General features: G+C 39.0%; 1 protein-coding gene across 5 annotated transcripts in view; it reads left to right on the top strand.

Annotated features, from left to right (window-relative positions):
- LOC306847103 (growth factor receptor-bound protein 10-like) overlaps positions 1–17,296 on the top strand; it is an 82,828-nt gene that overhangs the window by 9,583 nt on the left and 55,949 nt on the right. For 2 of the 5 annotated variants that reach the window (XM_079380880.1, XM_079380881.1), the window contains exons 2-3: positions 3,883–3,995; positions 9,881–9,974. In XM_079380880.1, coding sequence (XP_079237006.1) covers positions 3,945–3,995; positions 9,881–9,974 — 145 coding nt within the window. In that variant the 5' untranslated portion in view covers positions 3,883–3,944. The remainder of the gene's footprint in view (positions 1–3,882; positions 3,996–9,880; positions 9,975–17,296) is intronic. The other 3 variants (XM_079380882.1, XM_079380883.1, XM_079380884.1) reach the window with 2 other exon arrangements.

Genomic DNA, 17,296 nt, shown 5'->3' with positions numbered 1-17,296 from the left:
AGAGATGGCATCGTCCGTAGATCTGTTTGGGCGATGGAGGAGCAAATGTGGCTCTTTACAAGTCTCTCAAAAACCTTCATGACTATAGAAGTGAGGGCAACTGGGCGATAGTCATTCAGGCAAGAGGGTTTATTGTTCTTAGGCACAGGGATTATGACGGATTTTTTAAATGAGGTGGGAACCACAGAGGTAGCAAGGGACTCATTCACTTCTATCTTTAATGAGTCCCTTGCTACCTCCGTGGTTCCCACCTCATTTAAAAAATCCGTCATAATCCCTGTGCATGTGCTATTACTGTGATTCGCACTTGTCGCTTATGACAAAACCGCTAATCACGATGAGCTCTTCTTCGGAAAGATGATTTTATTCACTTGCGTTAGAAACAGCGAATCTCTTTAAAAACTGGCTGTTGTTCTCACTACATTACCTTGTTACATTTCATAACATATTTACCCGCCAACTGGCGACTGACACTGTTACATGTACTCACCAACGCTGATTTTTACTTGCATTTGGCGCATGGCGAGTGTTGATTTTAGGCCCTGTATGTATATGTGTATATATAAACACCGTCACCGCCGGTAGTTGGTCCATTACCACCACAGTGGTAAAAATCTGCCACCGTCACAGCCCTATTGTGGACTTCATATTGCGATATCATATCGTGAGATTTTGATATTTTTACATCCCTAGTGCTTGATTTGTTTTACCACATGCACTGATTAGTATATCTATAGAAGTATACTATAAGATGCCTTGCAGGAGCATAGGAATGAGTTGAAAATAAACTTTAATAAAATGATTTTACTTCAAAGTGAGACAAAATGGAAATTTACCCTACCTATGTTTCTATAATTTTTTTTTTTACTTGTTATTCTTCATTTCTAACAAGTTCACATTCAGCCAGTTTGCCTCCACCTACTAAACAAATGATGGAATGAACTAAGTATATGCTTTTTATTTTCAATAATTGTTTCACCCAGCTGTACCTATTTCATAGTGTGGAAGAAATGATGTTGCTATTTACATTTCATTGTGACTTTTAAGGGGTCATGAACTGAGAAATCAAAATCCCTTTGATCTTTTGACATATAAGGTCAATATAAGGTCAATGTGCAATTAAAACATTCTGTAAGTTTGTTTCAGAACTGTTTTGTTAGTCTAAAAACAGCTGTTATTGAAGCCAGTTTGCCAAAACGACAGCTTGTGGAATATGCCACTCTAAGCACCGCCACCACAGAAGATCAATGCCTACTTCTACATCACTGCCTGTTTAGCCCTGCCGACTGATTGGCGCATGTTGTGTAAATAACAAGGGAGCCCAAAGCCCTTTCAACGAAAGTCCATTCGACTCGGCCGCCATATTTGCAACGCCTCCGAGCAGCTCAAACAAGACCAAGTCCTATCTTAATGAATGGGGGAATCCTGAAATCTCCAAAACTGCTTGCTGAACTCGCAATTAAATTACATATTTCCGAACTGCCCCATGAATGTTGTTCTTATGCTCAAATAGTGTTTAAAAAGCTTAATTTTCAGGCTAGACCAGCCAATGCGCATGCGTAGTTCCAATGCGCTTATGAATGTGCATGCGCATCGGCTGGTCCAGCCTCAGGTCTCTATGGGAACCGGAGCTTCTAATGGCCGCTGCAGTGATGCAATGATTTTACCAATTAACGATTGGCTCTTTCATTTAGAAGCCGGGACTATCCTGCCATATTGCGCGTTGCAGTTTCTCCTATTCGTAAGCATTGGAGTGAACCGTCTTTATATTTCTAGTCTTTGGGCGAACACGGGTCTACGCAGAAACCAAACGATAAAGATGTTCTGAAGACAGCAAGATTGTGGAAAAACAGTCTTTGCATTGCCTTCCTTCTGATTCCAATGTTAGGAATGAGTGAATGAACTTTGTTAATGAAGTTCCAGACCGTCTCCATAATGGTGCGTTTTCACTACAGCGTCAAATCAGCAGTCAGTGCCGCTGGCAACGCTACAACACCACTACTTTGGGGCGTATCAAATTTAGGGCAGAGCACGCCTCTGAAAATCATGTTTACACCCTGTTTGCATTTCATCTTCTTCTCACTATTAAGCCGGGCTCACACTGTGCGATTTTTAAAAGGCTTCTGCGATTGTTGCTTGTCACACTGTACGAACATGATCCCCATGTCAGACTGTAGGATCTCAGTTGTCTTAATGTCAGACTGTACGACAGTCAAGACGCGATAAAAACGGACGTACTCAAGAAGACTTGTCCGGAGTTTTACGTCATCAATACGTGACCCGCGTTCTCTCGCTATAATGGTAGCTAGCAAACAACAGCAACGTGTAGCGTTAGTTTTATTAATTACATGCCTTGATGTTAAAAAAAAAAAAAAACCCGAAAAAGACTACGTGTGTGGAGCAAGTCATGGCTGGGCAAAAGAGGACTTTATGGACTTCCAGTTCTACAGAGCGAACTTGAGGTAATTTTGTTATTCGAGTTTAAACATCCTGCCCCTTAATAAATAAACTTTAAGTAAACTTTACCTTGTACATGTATTGTTTTTACAAATAATGAGTGGTTTGAAGTTGTCGCGCTAATTGCGTCATCAAGTTCAGTGGTCCTATTGGTTCTTGGTTTGACGGTCGTCGTAGGAGATGTCACACTGCAGGAAAGTGTCTGAAATCTTCTGACACTGCCAGAATTTAATCGGAGGAAAAAAATGATCGCAACGGCCATTAATCGGCTGTCGGTGAACATGTCAAACCAGCGATCTAGACAACCGATTTTAGCCTAGGATTATAGGAATCTTTTAGGATTTTCAAAATTTGTCTCAGACGAACAAATCGTGGCCAAAATCGCACAGTGTGAGCCGGGCTTTATTTGTGTCTTATTACTGATCGTTTGATATGTACGAAGTATTCATGCATTTTTAATCACAGCAGCGTCCATCTGTAAAGGATGTAGGTTGTCAAACATACACAAGTGTTAGCCAATCATAGCAGTAGGCTTTTACTTCCGAGTCTGCAATCCACCACACAGAGTGTTCTGATGAGGGGGTTAAAAACGGGCAGAAAATAGCCTATTACTTCAAAATGTATTTCAAAAATGTATGTAAAAATCTTGATAACATTATAAGTGGACCTCAGAGAACAGTACAAAATAGTACAAAAGGCAGTTCATGACCCCTTTAAAATGTTATGCTTGTAATATAAATTCTAAAGCAAAAAATCTGGCATTTTGGTTAATCACAAGTTATGATTTACCGATAGATACATTTAAAATTCTTTTAACATTTGTACACAGTAGGAAAAGTGTTGCAGAGAAAAATAAATAAATAGGCTACAATATCTGTAATTTAAAATTATAGGCTAAGCAAAATATAAACAAAACCGAGTTGAACGTTCTTCAAAGACCGCACATCCACACTTTGCTCCATCCTTATTCTGCTCTGTCACTCATCGACAACCTGCCTGTTCTGTCTGAGGGACGTATATTTACCACCAGTTGGCTACAGCCTCCTCTGAGCATTGATATGCACATGCTGTGCACAGACCTCGCAAATAAAATGCATGACGCAGAAAGCACTGGTTCAAGCGTGCAGCGCGTGCATAACAGTCCTGAGTACAGACTGTACCGGTGGTCAATAAGAATGAAGTGCAGAATCTATGCTGTTCTGAAAGGACGTCGGGAACGGGATGTTGTTAGACCGCCCACTCCCGTTCAAATTACACCAGAGTTTTATTCGGGAATTTAATCCTGTGTCGCAAGAAATCTGGTTGTGTCCCGCAGTTCCCGTGGAAGAGCCGCAGGAATGCAGACCTCTATTGCAAAGTGGTCATCACTGAGATTCAGTATATTTTTGCGATTTTTTTTAAAGTCTCTCTCTGTTTTTCTCTCAGGCTGTTGCACAGGGGTTTGGAGGTGCATGTGACGGCTCACACCAATTGCGGGCACTCCGAGTATGGCCTTAGCTGGATGCCCAGACTACTTCCTCCATCACCCAAACTACCAGGTAAAGCCTAGTATAGAAGTATCTGTATTGCCCCATCTGAAGCAATGTAGTCTACAGAGCTTTCAAGTTCAGCAGGGCACTATGTCAGTGTTTCCAGACCATGCTGTAATGACTCCTCGAGCGGAAGCTGCACGGAAAACCTGAACACTCACATGCACAAATCCTCCTGAACCAGCACGAGGGGACTCATCGCTTCAGCACAGTAGTTCTCGAGGGTTCTGTGGCATGTCCACATGCCTTTCGTCGCCATGGCATTGCCATGGTGCTGCACAGCTGACATGCTGACATGCAAAGTATTGCTATTTATACCCGGGCTATGCAGTCAACCCTCTCTCTATATTTGACTCTGCTTGTCTTCTCACTCTCTCTAATATGATTCCTTTAGTTTAAATTTAATAAACTATCCAGCACTTCCGCACTTCCATAAACTATCCCCCCCAGAGGCAGAGCTTGAGTGTATATGGTGAAGGCAGGGGTGTGGGCCACCCTCTGTCTGTGGCTGTATATAACTCTACAGGGGGTTTCTCAGAGCCACAGGCACCTGGCCCAGATCTTCCCAAGCAGGGGGGCAACGCAGCCCAAATATTCACTTCAGGCATACACAACTCAGGAACCCTGGCTTGCACGGGTGTTCTGCTCTCTTTCTCTTTGAGGCATTAAAGGGGCCGTAGTCTACATTCATTTTATTTATTTATAATATGACCAAAATACTTAAAATTAATAAAACATTAAAAAATCCAAAAATTTAAAATGAAATTAGGCCAAAGTTAATGATAAAAATTAATGCAAACTAATGCTAAAATGAAATACAATGGATATTTATTCATGTGTATGATGATTTAATAGAGATTTATCAGTATTATTGAATTTGTGCATGCTTATTTCTCATATTATGTTTTGAAGTTAATATTTAAAAATGCTTTTATGTAATCTTTATCAAATCGCATTAGTATATGTATTTTTCATATTGTACATTATATCATCCTGTACATTTATAATAATGCTTAAATTGAAATGCATTTAGTTTTTAGGTTTGTTAGACAATAGAATATAATTTTTAATATTGACCATTTATCGCTCTGACATGAAAATATTTAGTAATTATTGTTATTGTCAGGCATTGATCTTCCTCTGCGGAGGCGGTGCTTATCCACACTATTACACTTTTACAGGGCAGTCGTGGCCTAATGGATAGAGAGTTGGACTTGTAACCCGAAGGTCGTGGGTTCGAGTTTCAGGTCCGGCAGGGATTGTAGGTGGGGGGAGTGAATAACCAACACTCTCTCCACCCTCAATACCACGACTGAAGTGAGACCCTTGAGCAAGGCACCAAAACCCCCAACTGCTCCCCGGGCGCAGCAGCATAAATGGCTGCCCACTGCTCCGGGTGTATGTTCACTACTGTGTGTACACTTGGATGGGTTAAATGCAGAGCACAAATTCCGAGTATGGGTCACCATACTTGGCCACACACCACTTCCCCTTCCCCATAGAGTAGAACATTCCACAAGATGTTGTTTTGGCAAACTGCCTTCAATATAAGCTCTTTTTAGACTAACAACAAAGTTTTCAGTTCTGAAACTTACAGGATGTCTTTATAGTACAATGACTTATGTGTCAAAAGATCAAAGGAATTTTGGTTTCTCAGTTCATATCCCCTTTTATATAGGTTTATCTCTATATTTTCTTTCTAATTGTTTTTGGTCTACACTTACGTTTTATTTTCTTCCTGCCCAGTGTCTCTCTATATGTAGTCTTATAAATTTTTATGTACACTGAAATTTTTATGTATACTTTGTATACATCTTCTTTATTTAATCTTAATATCATATCTGCAAATTTAGTTCAGTCAGTCTGTTATCCATTATTTCTCTTCCTCTTTAGTTACGGTTAGGGATTAGTTACATGGAGAGTTACAAGTCTTAAGTTGCTTGTAGTTAATGAGGATGACGATTAGGGTCAGAGGTCATAGGTCAAAAGGAGACTTGGAATTGTGTTTCAGGTTTATAGCTGGGTGTATGGTCACCAAGAGCCAAATGGGAAAGTTGAGCAGTTGTATTTATGTTTGTGCATCATATCAGCGCCTAGAATGGCCAAGTTATAGCTTTCGGGGTCAGAGATCAACTCCAAAATGCTTTGGATTTCTAACCACTCTGTAGCCTGATCTACTTGGGTCACGTGACCTGTCTTTCTAGGAAATTTGCTGCCTTTGTTGCCCCGTGGAATCAGCTGGGGGGGTTAAGGTTTATATAACGGACACAAGGCCTGGAGCCCATCCAAGTACAACACACACACACACATATACATATATATATATATATGCACACACCCTCTCGCATTCCTGTCATCCCCTCCTGGTGCGTTCCACTTTTGAGCTTCCTTGAAGAGAGTAAAAAGTATGTAAAAAGCCTTTACAGTTTGAATTTAAAGTAATATGGCCCAAATTAAACCCTGTTTAAATGAGCAAATAAAAAGTGAATACCTTCTGTTAGTGTTGGTGTGCAGCATTTGTTGACTTTTTTTGGTCTTTTAACACTGCAAAAGATTAACAGTACACTGGCTGAAGCATTAGAGAAGCTTTCTCAGAGCTGTAAATTTCCCTTCTCGTTTTTATAGATGTTTTTCTCTTTTCTGAGAGCCGGCTGGCTTGGTGCAGCGTGAAGAGAGAGCAGAAGAGAGAAATAGAAAGAAGGCAGGCAGAAAAGAGAGCATGGGGACCTCTGGCAGAGGCTAGTTCATGGAAACTCCATGTTCTTAGGTTTCCTAGAAAACTGGAAATTGAAAATGTGGCTTTATTTTTATTACTTTTTCTTGGACTACTTCTTCCAGCTTTGTGTATTCTGCTTTGAATTATATGGTGTGAGACTGTGTGTGCGGTATGAGAGTACTAGAGCTGTTGCTGTGTGCATAGTTTGCCTTTTTTGCTCTGCATTCTACACTGTAAAAAATGGAATGGGCTATTTACTTTATTTTACTTAAAAATTATGGTAACAATATTACAATTAATATTTTTGAGTAGATTTTACAACTTGATTTTTTAATGGAATCTACCTGAAAAAATCATGTAAAATCTCCTAAATTAATTAATCTATGACACAATGAATTTATTATAATTAGTGAAATGTGCTCATTTATTTTAAGTTGATTCTCAAAATTTGAGTTATTGTTGACTGAGTTATTTTGTACATTTAAAAGACTGTATACAGCCAAACAGCTCAAGTAGGAAAATACTTGAGAAATACTGGAAAGTACTGCACTAGCACTAGCTAAGCTACTGCTCATTGAACAAGGTTTGATGCCTTAGAGGTGTAGTATCCAGAACCATATGCGCTACTCTTCTGCACAATGGTAGCTATTGCACTGTACAATGGAATCTTCAATGTAACAGAAACTCTTTCAAATGTCAAACATAACTGAACATTAAACATTAATAGATGTTTCCCTTCACTCAAAAACATGTAAAATAGCATTTAATTTCAAAATTCACTCTCCATCCAGCTATATGCAAAGCATGCTGGGAACTAACAATCACCTCTAAAATAAAACTGCAAAATTGAGCTAATTCTCTTAAAATAAACAGGTAGCCTTCTTTCCTTTATTTTTTTTTTAGTTTAATCAGTTCCTCAATTCAAGCCTCAAAACTGCTGAAGATTCCTTTAAAAAAATGAGGAAAACACATCTCTTGGTTTTATTAGTAAAAAGTCCTCAATATTTTCTACACAACACTGAATCACAATTTCTTTAATGAAATATACACACTATTTTAAAGTATCACCTTAATTTTTTTAATGAAAATTACAAGACCCATGATTAATTTTTTACAGTGTATGTTGAGAATGATTGATCATTGGGAATGATGGATGAGACTTACATATAGGCATGTAACTGCTACTGTCAAAGACATGCATTATCTATAAATTCCTTGCTCACATTGATTTTGTTTTTGCATTCAAGTTCAAGTTTATTTGTATAGCGCTTTTTACGATACAAATCGTTGCAAAGCAACTCTACAGGAAATTAAGTTTCCACAATATATTTATATATTGCAGAACCTTAATATATTTAACTTATGGCACAATTAGGTAATTCTGTATGTTGTCTGAGCATTGGTATCATCTGAGTTCCTCTGAGGGGTTGGCATTATCTTTTCTCAGGTGTTCGGTCATCTCAGATCATTTAAGGGTTGGATCCAGACTGAAGCTTCTGTAATTCCTAGTTACCATGGGATGTTAATCCTGTGGCAGAAAGAGAGAAACAAATAGAGACATAATTAGCGTAGCTGCTGTTCCATCTAAGCAAAAATTATTTGTTCAACCCAAGCTAAAGAATAATAATAATGTACATTTGATCAGATATAACTGCAGTACAAGATTATAAGATGCATTATGTGAATGCTTGGCTAAAGAGATGTGTCTTTATTCTAGATTTAAACAGAGAAAGTGTATCTGAACACAGAACGTTATCAGGAAGGCTATTCCAGAGTTTGGGAGCCAAATGTGAAAAAGCTCTACCTCCTTTAGTGGACTTTGCTATCCTAGGCACTACCAAAAGTCCAGAGTTTTGCGACCTTAGGGAGCGGGTTGGATTGTAGTGTGGTAGAATACAAGTTAGGTAAGCAGGAGCTAAACCATTTAGGGCCTTATATGCAAGTAATAATATTTTGTAAATGATATGGAACTTAATAGGTAGCCAGTGCAGAGACTGTAAAATTTGGGTAATATGATCATATTTTCTTGACCTGGTAAGAACTCTAGCCGCTGCATTTTGGACTAACTGGAGCTTGTTTATTGAAGATGCAGGACAACCAGCTAGCAGTGCATTACAATAGTCCAGTCTAGAGGTCATGAATGCATGAACTAGCTTTTCTGCTTCAGAAACAGGTAGCATGTTTCGAAGCTTGGCAATGTTTCTAAGATGGAAGAATGCTGTTTTTGTAACATGGGAAATATAATTTTCAAAGGATAAGTTGCTGTCTAATATAACACCCAGATTTTTGACTTTAGAGGACATAACCAGTACATCCGCTAGTTGCAAATTGTAATCCAAGAGATTCTGTGTACTGTTTTTTGGTCCAATAAGTAATATCTCTGTCTTATCTGAATTATAGGAGGAAATTATTGGTCATTCAATCTTTTACATTTACACAATATATTAGCTTAGTTTAGAAGTTTCATCTGGTCTTGTTGAGCTATATAGTGGAGTATCATCAGCATAACAATGAAAACTAATCCCGTATTTTCTAATAATATTACCAAGGGGCAACATGTATATTGAAATAGCAGAGGACATAGGACAGATCCTTGTGGTACTCCATACTTTACTGGTGATAATTGAGATGACTCCCCATTTAAATTAACAAAGTGGTAGCGATCGGACAGGATCTAAACCATCTTAAAGCCTGCCCTTGAATACCAGTATAGTTTTGTAATCGATCTATGAGTATATCATGGTCTATAGTGTCGAACGCAGCACTAAGATCAAGTAATACTAGCAATGAGATGCAGCCTTGGTCTGAAGCAAGAAGCAAGTCATTTGTAATTTTAACAAGTGCAGTTTCTGTGCTATGGTGAGGCCTGAAACCTGACTGAAATTCTTCATAGAGATCATTTTTTTGCAAGAAGGAGCACAATTGAGCAGACACAACTTTTTCAAAAATTTTAGACATAAACAGAAGATTTGAAATGGGTCTGTAATTTGCCAGTTCATTAGAATCTAGTTGTGGTTTCTTAATAAGAGGCTTAATAACCGCCAGCTTGAATGGTTTTCGGACGTGACCTAAAGATAACGATGAGTTAATAATATTGAGAAGCGGTTCTTCTGCTACAGGTAACAACTCTTTCTCGTTGAGCTGTCTGACCTTCTGTGGTGTTTTTTTTTTTCTTCAGGACAATGTTGACTGCACCTCCTCTCACAGACCGCCAAATCTCATCGGTTCAAGCTTCCAGCAGTCATCCAATCGGAATTCTCTTAATCACCCAGGTGGGTTATTAAAGGGTTGTTCTCTGGTTTCCTGTACATTCAATTGACCGTTCACAGGGAGCTTGATTGATAGGCGATCTGACCAATCAGAACACGGATATTATGTACAGGTGCTGGTCATAAAATTAGAATATCATGAAAAAGTTGATTTATTTCAGTAATACTATTCAAAAAGTGAAACTTGTATATTAGATTAATTCATTACACACAGACTGATATATTTCAAATGTTTATTTCCTTTAATTTTGACGATTATAACTGACAACTAATGAAAGTCCCAAATTCAGTATCTCAGAAAATTAGAATATTGTGAAAATGTTCAATATTGAAGACCCCTGGTGCCACACCCTAATCAGCTAATTAACTCAAAACACCTGCAAAAGCCTTTAAATGGTCTCTCAGTCTAGTTCTGTAGGCTACACAATCATGGGGAAGACTGCTGACTTGACAGTTGTCCAAAAGACGACCATTGACACCTTGCACAAGGAGGGCAAGACACAAAAGGTCATTGCTAAAGAGGCTGGCTGTTCACAGAGCTCTGTGTCCAAGCACATTAATAGAGAGGCGAAGGGAAGGACAAGATGTGGTAGAAAAAAGTGTACAAGCAATAAGGATAACCGCACCCTGGAGAGGATTGTGAAAAAAAAAAAACATTCAAAAATTTGGGGGAGATTCACAAAGAGTGGACTGCAGCTGGAGTCAGTGCTTCAAGAACCACCACGCACAGACGTATGCAAGACATGGGTTTCAGCTGTCACATTCCTTGTGTCAAGCCACTCTTGAACAAGAGACCGCGTCAGAAGCGTCTTGCCTGGACTGCTGCTGAGTGGTCCAAAGTTATGTTCTCTGATGAAAGTAAATTTTGCATTTCCTTTGGAAATCAAGGTCCCAGAGTATGGAGGAAGAGAGGAGAGGCACATAATCCACGTTGCTTGAGGTCCAGTGTAAAGTTTCCACAGTCATTGAGGGTTTGGGGTGCCATGTCATCTGCTGGTGTTGGTCCATTGTGTTTTCTGAGGTCCAAGGTCAACGCAGCCGTCTACCAGGAAGTTTTAGAGCACTTCATGCTTCCTGCTGCTGACCAACTTTATGGAGATGCAAATTTCATTTTTCAACAGGACTTGGCACACACTGCCAAAGCTACCAGTACCTGGTTTAAGGACCATGGTCTCCCTGTTCTTGATTGGCCAGCAAACTCGTCTGACCTTAACCCCATAGAAAACCTATGGGGTATTGTGAAGAGGAAGATGCAATACGCCAGACCCAACAATTCAGAAGAGCTGAAGGCCACTATCAGAGCAACATGGGCTCTCATAACACCTGAGCAGTGCCACAGACTGATCGACTCCATGCCACGCCGCATTGCTGCAGTAATCCAGGCCAAAGGAGCCCCAACTAAATATTGATTGCTGTACATGCTCATACTTTTCATGTTCATACTTTTCAGTTGGCCAACATTTCTAAAAATAATTTTTTTGCATTGGTCTTAATTGATATTCTAATTTTCTGAGATACTGAATTTGGGACTTTCATTAGTTGTCAGTTATAATCGTCAAAATTAAAGGAAATAAACATTTGAAATATATCAGTCTGTGTGTAATGAATGAATCTAATATAGTTTCATTTTTTGAATGGTATTACTGAAATAAATCAACTTTTTCATGATATTCTAATTTTATGACCAGCACGTGTAGTCTCAGCCTCAGACGTCACGCCCACGGAACGTTGGCTGAACGTCTGATGCATATGGCACACTTATCTGGAAACACTTCGGGAGTTTCGAAGTCGCCATCGACACATCTTTTGACACATCGAATTCTTTAACGTTCCGCCTGGAAACAAAAATGCCGTGGCGCCAAACCCCCTCACGAAAGAAGAAAGCCGTCATGTTAACAAAGGTGACAACGAGCGCTTGTCAGGGTCAACTAAAGACTGAATTTTCAAAAGTATGTGAAAAATGTAAAGTTCGTGGCATAGAATCTTTAAAATATGCCCAAGAGTTTTACACACTGTTATTGTGGTGACATTTCCACACCCCTAAACATGACGCGACACAAAACAAAACGTGATTGGTTGCTTTACCTGTCAGTCATATGGCCTCTTGGGCGGGCATTGGCCATTCAAAGCGGCCAAAGTTCCCAGACCTTCAGCTGTCAGTCTGAAGGTCTGGCTACGCGAGACTAGATATTATGTGCCATCGCTGCTATCCGCCATCTTGCCCGACATCTACGGCCAGTCTCCATAGAAATCCATGCTAAAACGGGGTAAAAAAGATTGACTGAATTTAAACTTTTTCAATAAAACTAAATAAAAAAATTTGCGGAGAGTTAAGCTGTGATGTTGTTGGTTGCTTATTGTAACAGCAGTAAGCTAAGAAATTCCATTAAAGTACATGTTTTGCGTACCAGATTTGTTCATGTCCAGCGCTGTATGAATGGCTCGCAGCGCTTAAAGGGGTCATCAGATGCAAAATTCACTTTACAAGTTGTTTGAGCATAAATGTGTGTTGGAAGTGTTTGTACACATCCATCCTATAATGATAAAAATCCATCCAGTGTTTTTTTTTTTTTTTTTAAATCCCTCTTTTAAAATCCCATTTCTCAAATCAGGCTGTTCTGAGAGCCCTGTCAGAATGATATAGTGAATATACACATCTATGATCTGCTCGTCACTCCACGGAAGAGAGGGGTGGAGTCAGCAGAGCTCACTGGCATTTAAAGCAACATGGACTAGAACAGCATGCTGAAAACAGAGCTGATTTTGACAGGGTAAAGGTGTTTTTTAAGTTAAAATACTGAGTGTTAAATAATAAAATGTTAAAAACGTGTGCTCTTATTCTGTGGACAAAATCCTGTGAACTTCACCCCGATTGTGAGCTGTATATGCACATGTGCGATGCGCACAGCTGTTTTCAATTGCAGCTAACCTTGTGTCGCTTCATGTCATCTTCCCACTCATCAAACTATGACAGGTCCTTTACTGCAAAAAGACTGTCACTGCGACACTCTAAAGTGATGAAACTATGGCGCCATGTGCTTTTTATACCATGTTTATAGGTTTCTCGTTATATTGTTGGCTCAGAAATGTGTAAATGCTCATGCCCAGTAGCCGCAGCTGTATCCCTTCTAGCCTTAACCACAAATCAGACAGGAGAGTAGATTAACTTCGGTGGACGCGGTTGAAGTAAGATACGTTCTGATGTTTATTCATGTTAATTTCGTGCTTTACATAAATATGAAAAGACGATCAGTTCACGTGTTTGAACGGAGGCAATATAGTGATCCGTCAGGACACACTTAAAGAACCACGAAATGGTATTTATTGTTTGAATTTCTTTAAACATTACAACATTTGAAAGCTGAGAGTCCTTGTTTCATACCAGAAGTAACCTACTCTGTCTTGTCTGTGCACGTTTTCAGTTTCCTCTTTGCTCTGCGATGTATTTTTCACTGCGTGAGAACATGATTTGTAGTGTGAGAGCGGCAATGTTTGTCGGGAATGGCAACAATAACTAAGGAGGTCAATTATTTTAGTTCTGTTGCATTTTGAGTGGCAATATCTAATTGGATTGCACAGGCAGCATTTGTCCTCGGTAGCATTGTGGAGGTCACTGGGTTCTGTAAGGTCACAGAGGTCACTGGCGACCCCCTCCTGTAGCTGCGGTGGTTGTGTGCACTTAGCGTTTTATATCCTCCACGAGCTGTGCAAGCCAGGGCCTTCCCCAAACCGCTAACCGTTTTATAGCTGTGAGCAAGGCTGTTGGCTGTGGATCTTGTGTGCATGTGTATGTGTGTGTCTATGTCCTGCTCTGCTCTCCAGATGCTGTCTTGCTGTAATGTGTCACTACTCTGAAGCATATAGATTTTTCAGAAAGCCACAGTAGGCTATTGTGTGTAGACACTGTGGGCTGGTTACACTGGTCAGGGTTGTAAGAAATGCTGACATTGATACATGCATACATCGTCTTGGCTGTCTATTGTTTTTATATAAAGATAATTCTAAATACTAATTTATAGTAAGTAACCCTACCACTTAAAGCAGAGGTTTGGGAACTGGGTCCAATGAGCCCCTAGGAGGTCAGGAAGTTTATATATATATATATATATATATATATGAACTCTGCCATGCAGGCCATTTTTGCCCAGTCTCTTTCTTATGGTGGAGTCATGAACACTGATCTTAACTGAGGCAAGTGAGGCCTGCAGTTCTTTAGATGTTGTTGTGGGGTCTTTTGTGACCTCTTGGATGAGTCGTCGCTGCGCTCTTGGGGTAATTTTGGTCGGCCGGCCACTCCTGGGAAGGTTCACCACTGTTCCATGTTTTCGCCATTTGTGGATAATGGCTCTCACTGTGGTTCGCTGGAGTCCCGAAGCTTTAGAAATGGCTTTATAACCTTTTCCAGACTGATAGATCTCAATTACTTTCTTTCTCATTTGTTCCTGAATTTCTTTGGATCTCAACATGATGTGTAGCTTTTGAGGATCTTTTGGTCTACTATTTAAGTGATTTCTTGAATCAAACACTTTTTCACACAGGGCCATGTTGGTTTGGATTTTGTTTTCCCTTCATAAAAAAAACCCTTCATTTAAAAACTGCATGTTGTGTTTACTTGTGTTATCTTTGATTAATATTTAAATTTGTTTGATCTGAAACATTAAAGTGTGACAAACATGCAATAAAATAAAAAATCAGGAAGGGGGCCAACACTTTCACACCACTGTATGTATATATCTTTTTATTTTAGGAATTGAGTCCTTCAAAAAAAAAAAAAAACACCTTGGTATAAAGTTGTTTTAAAACCCCTGCATCCAGGAAAACAGCAATACAAATTATTTATGATTCATTTTTCCAAATGAGAGTATCATCAAACTGAGATCAAAGGGAGAGTTTGTCATATTTAGTAACTTCTCAGGACAAATATGTATGCTAAGTAAACAGTCTTGATGCAGACTTTTTATTAACTACTTCTGTTTATATTCTGAGGTAATGATGTTTTCTTCCCTCTACTCTGAATCTTCACACAAATTTTTCTGCATTTTTAGATGCTCAATAAGACATTATTTAGTCTGCGTATTAAGCCAATTTCCCTGTGGGGACCGTTGATGGCTTCCTACTGTGCAGGATGAGATGGCAGTACTCATACACAGGCATACACTTGAGAATACATACACGGTGTAAAAGCCTATAAATCTTTCTTGTTGTGTCATCTGTGGCCAACCACTGAGTGGGTGGGGGTGTATGAGTACATGCTTGCACTTACATGCCTGTTTGCACTCTATAAGTTAAGACTGGAGTTATATGAGGTGACCTATATTCAGTACACACAGAGAGCGAGAGAGCTGGGCACATGAGGTTGGACTGTCTTCTGAAACACAGTTCCACAGTGAGGAAAGAGAGCTGAAAGAAAAACAACAGGAAAGAGACCGTCTGTATTAGCCACTGAAGAGATCTGTGTATCCTCTTTTGAAAAAAATCACTGCTAGCTAGGAATCTTCCTTATAGGTTGCTAATGAATGTTATCATATTTGCACTGTATTGTTTGTTATTGTTAGTTGTTCGACAAGGTCTGATATTAATAGTCAAGGTATTGTGTCCCTCTTACAATAACTGATAAACCAGAGTGAACTTACTATATGGTTGTAGTGGTCAACCGATACTGTTTTTTTGACAGCTGATGCTGATGCCAATATCTTGGAAAACAGGGTGGCCGGTGGCCAATATAAAGCAGAAATAATTTTATTTATTTTAATTAATATTTAAGACATTTTAAATAATTTGAAAATAGATAAATAGATAAATACATGTGCAAAATAAATATACTTTAGATGACAAAGTATTTTTCACAAATAAATAAATATTGAATAATAATATAATTAAAAAGGAAGTAATCACTGTAACCAACCAGACAGGAAGTTTGTGTGCATTGGGAATCATATTTTTTCAAATAAAGGCATGGTAACACTCGTTTTGTTATCATAAAATATCTCCTTATCACAAGTAGTGCTGGATTTTTTCCTCACATTCCTGTATTTAGTTGTTTTCATGCACCTTGTGAATGGTAAAGTTGCTCCAGACTCTACCCCAACACTAATTTTACATGTAACACAGTGGAAATGGCATGAATATAGCAGTGGGCAAATGCATAGAGCACAGCATAATTTAAAATCACGAGTTTAAAGTTTGTCGATCGCGTGTCTCCAGTGAAGCTGAAATCTCCTTCTGTCCACATTCAATTGGCACAGACCGACCATCACGCAGAGCACACGCGATCATGCAGGATACAAGTGCACACTTCACAAGATCTCACAACTGGATCCGACTAAGTTTGTGAAATTGAAATCAGTATTTGCTGATTTCTGACGGCAAACAAAAAAGTACTGTTTGCCTTTCTATTACTAATAAGATAAAAGCAATCGTTATAATACTTTTTGTATACATTTTAATTCCTTTGTTAAACCGTTCTATCTGATTATTAGACAGACATATTAGACAGAACTGTTAATGACGACAGAATGTGAGCACTGTGTGCTCAGGCGCTGCCGCTCTCAGCGCTGTCAAAATAAAAGTCCCACCTCAAACACATCGGCCAAACAGGAAAACTTATCAGCCAATGCCGATATTTGAAAAATGCCAGTTCGACCACTATATGGTTGTAAGTAAAGTTCTAGAACGTTTGTTAGACTTGTCCACTAAATTAGACCCTTCGCAGGGAGCTTGATTGATCTGACCGATCATTTTGCTGAATCCGCCAAAACCGATAGTAGATTAACATAGATGGTCTTGAACTTAAAATAGCGTGTAGTGACATCTTTCCACAGCTGAACTAAAATACCTTCTAATGTTCATTCATGTTTATTTCTTGCTTTAATAGCAACAGTAACTAGGGGGGGCAGGTCTTTCCAAAGGGTCAATTAGACACGCCCCCTCTTTCTAAAACCCGCCCTGAAAACAATTCAGCATGCAGTCAAGAGTTTAACTTGAATATGATGCATTAAGGATTTATAATTTGTGAGTGTGCATCAAGTGTGAGAACAGGATGGTAACATACAAGATCCTATAGCATCACCATGTACTGCAGTAATGTCATTTTTACCATGGTAATAGCATTTTTTTTTACATGTAGAAAGTTAATGCCATTGTTTTTTTTGATGTAAACTTTAATAAAATGAGTTTACCTTGGCACCACATGAAAAAAACATACCATGATAACATACAAAAAAAAGGTGTCAACACTAGGGATGGGCGATCGATCCTAAAGTATCGATACTTTCGGTACTGGTGTTGTATCGAAAGGATCGGTCCTCACATAAAAATATCGATTC

The sequence above is a fragment of the Barbus barbus genome, assembly GCF_936440315.1.
Source record: "Barbus barbus genome assembly, chromosome: 27".
Taxonomy (NCBI): Eukaryota; Metazoa; Chordata; class Actinopteri; order Cypriniformes; family Cyprinidae; genus Barbus; species Barbus barbus.
The sequence above is the reverse complement of the archived record's forward strand: the minus strand, read 5'-3'. Positions and strand labels throughout refer to the sequence as shown.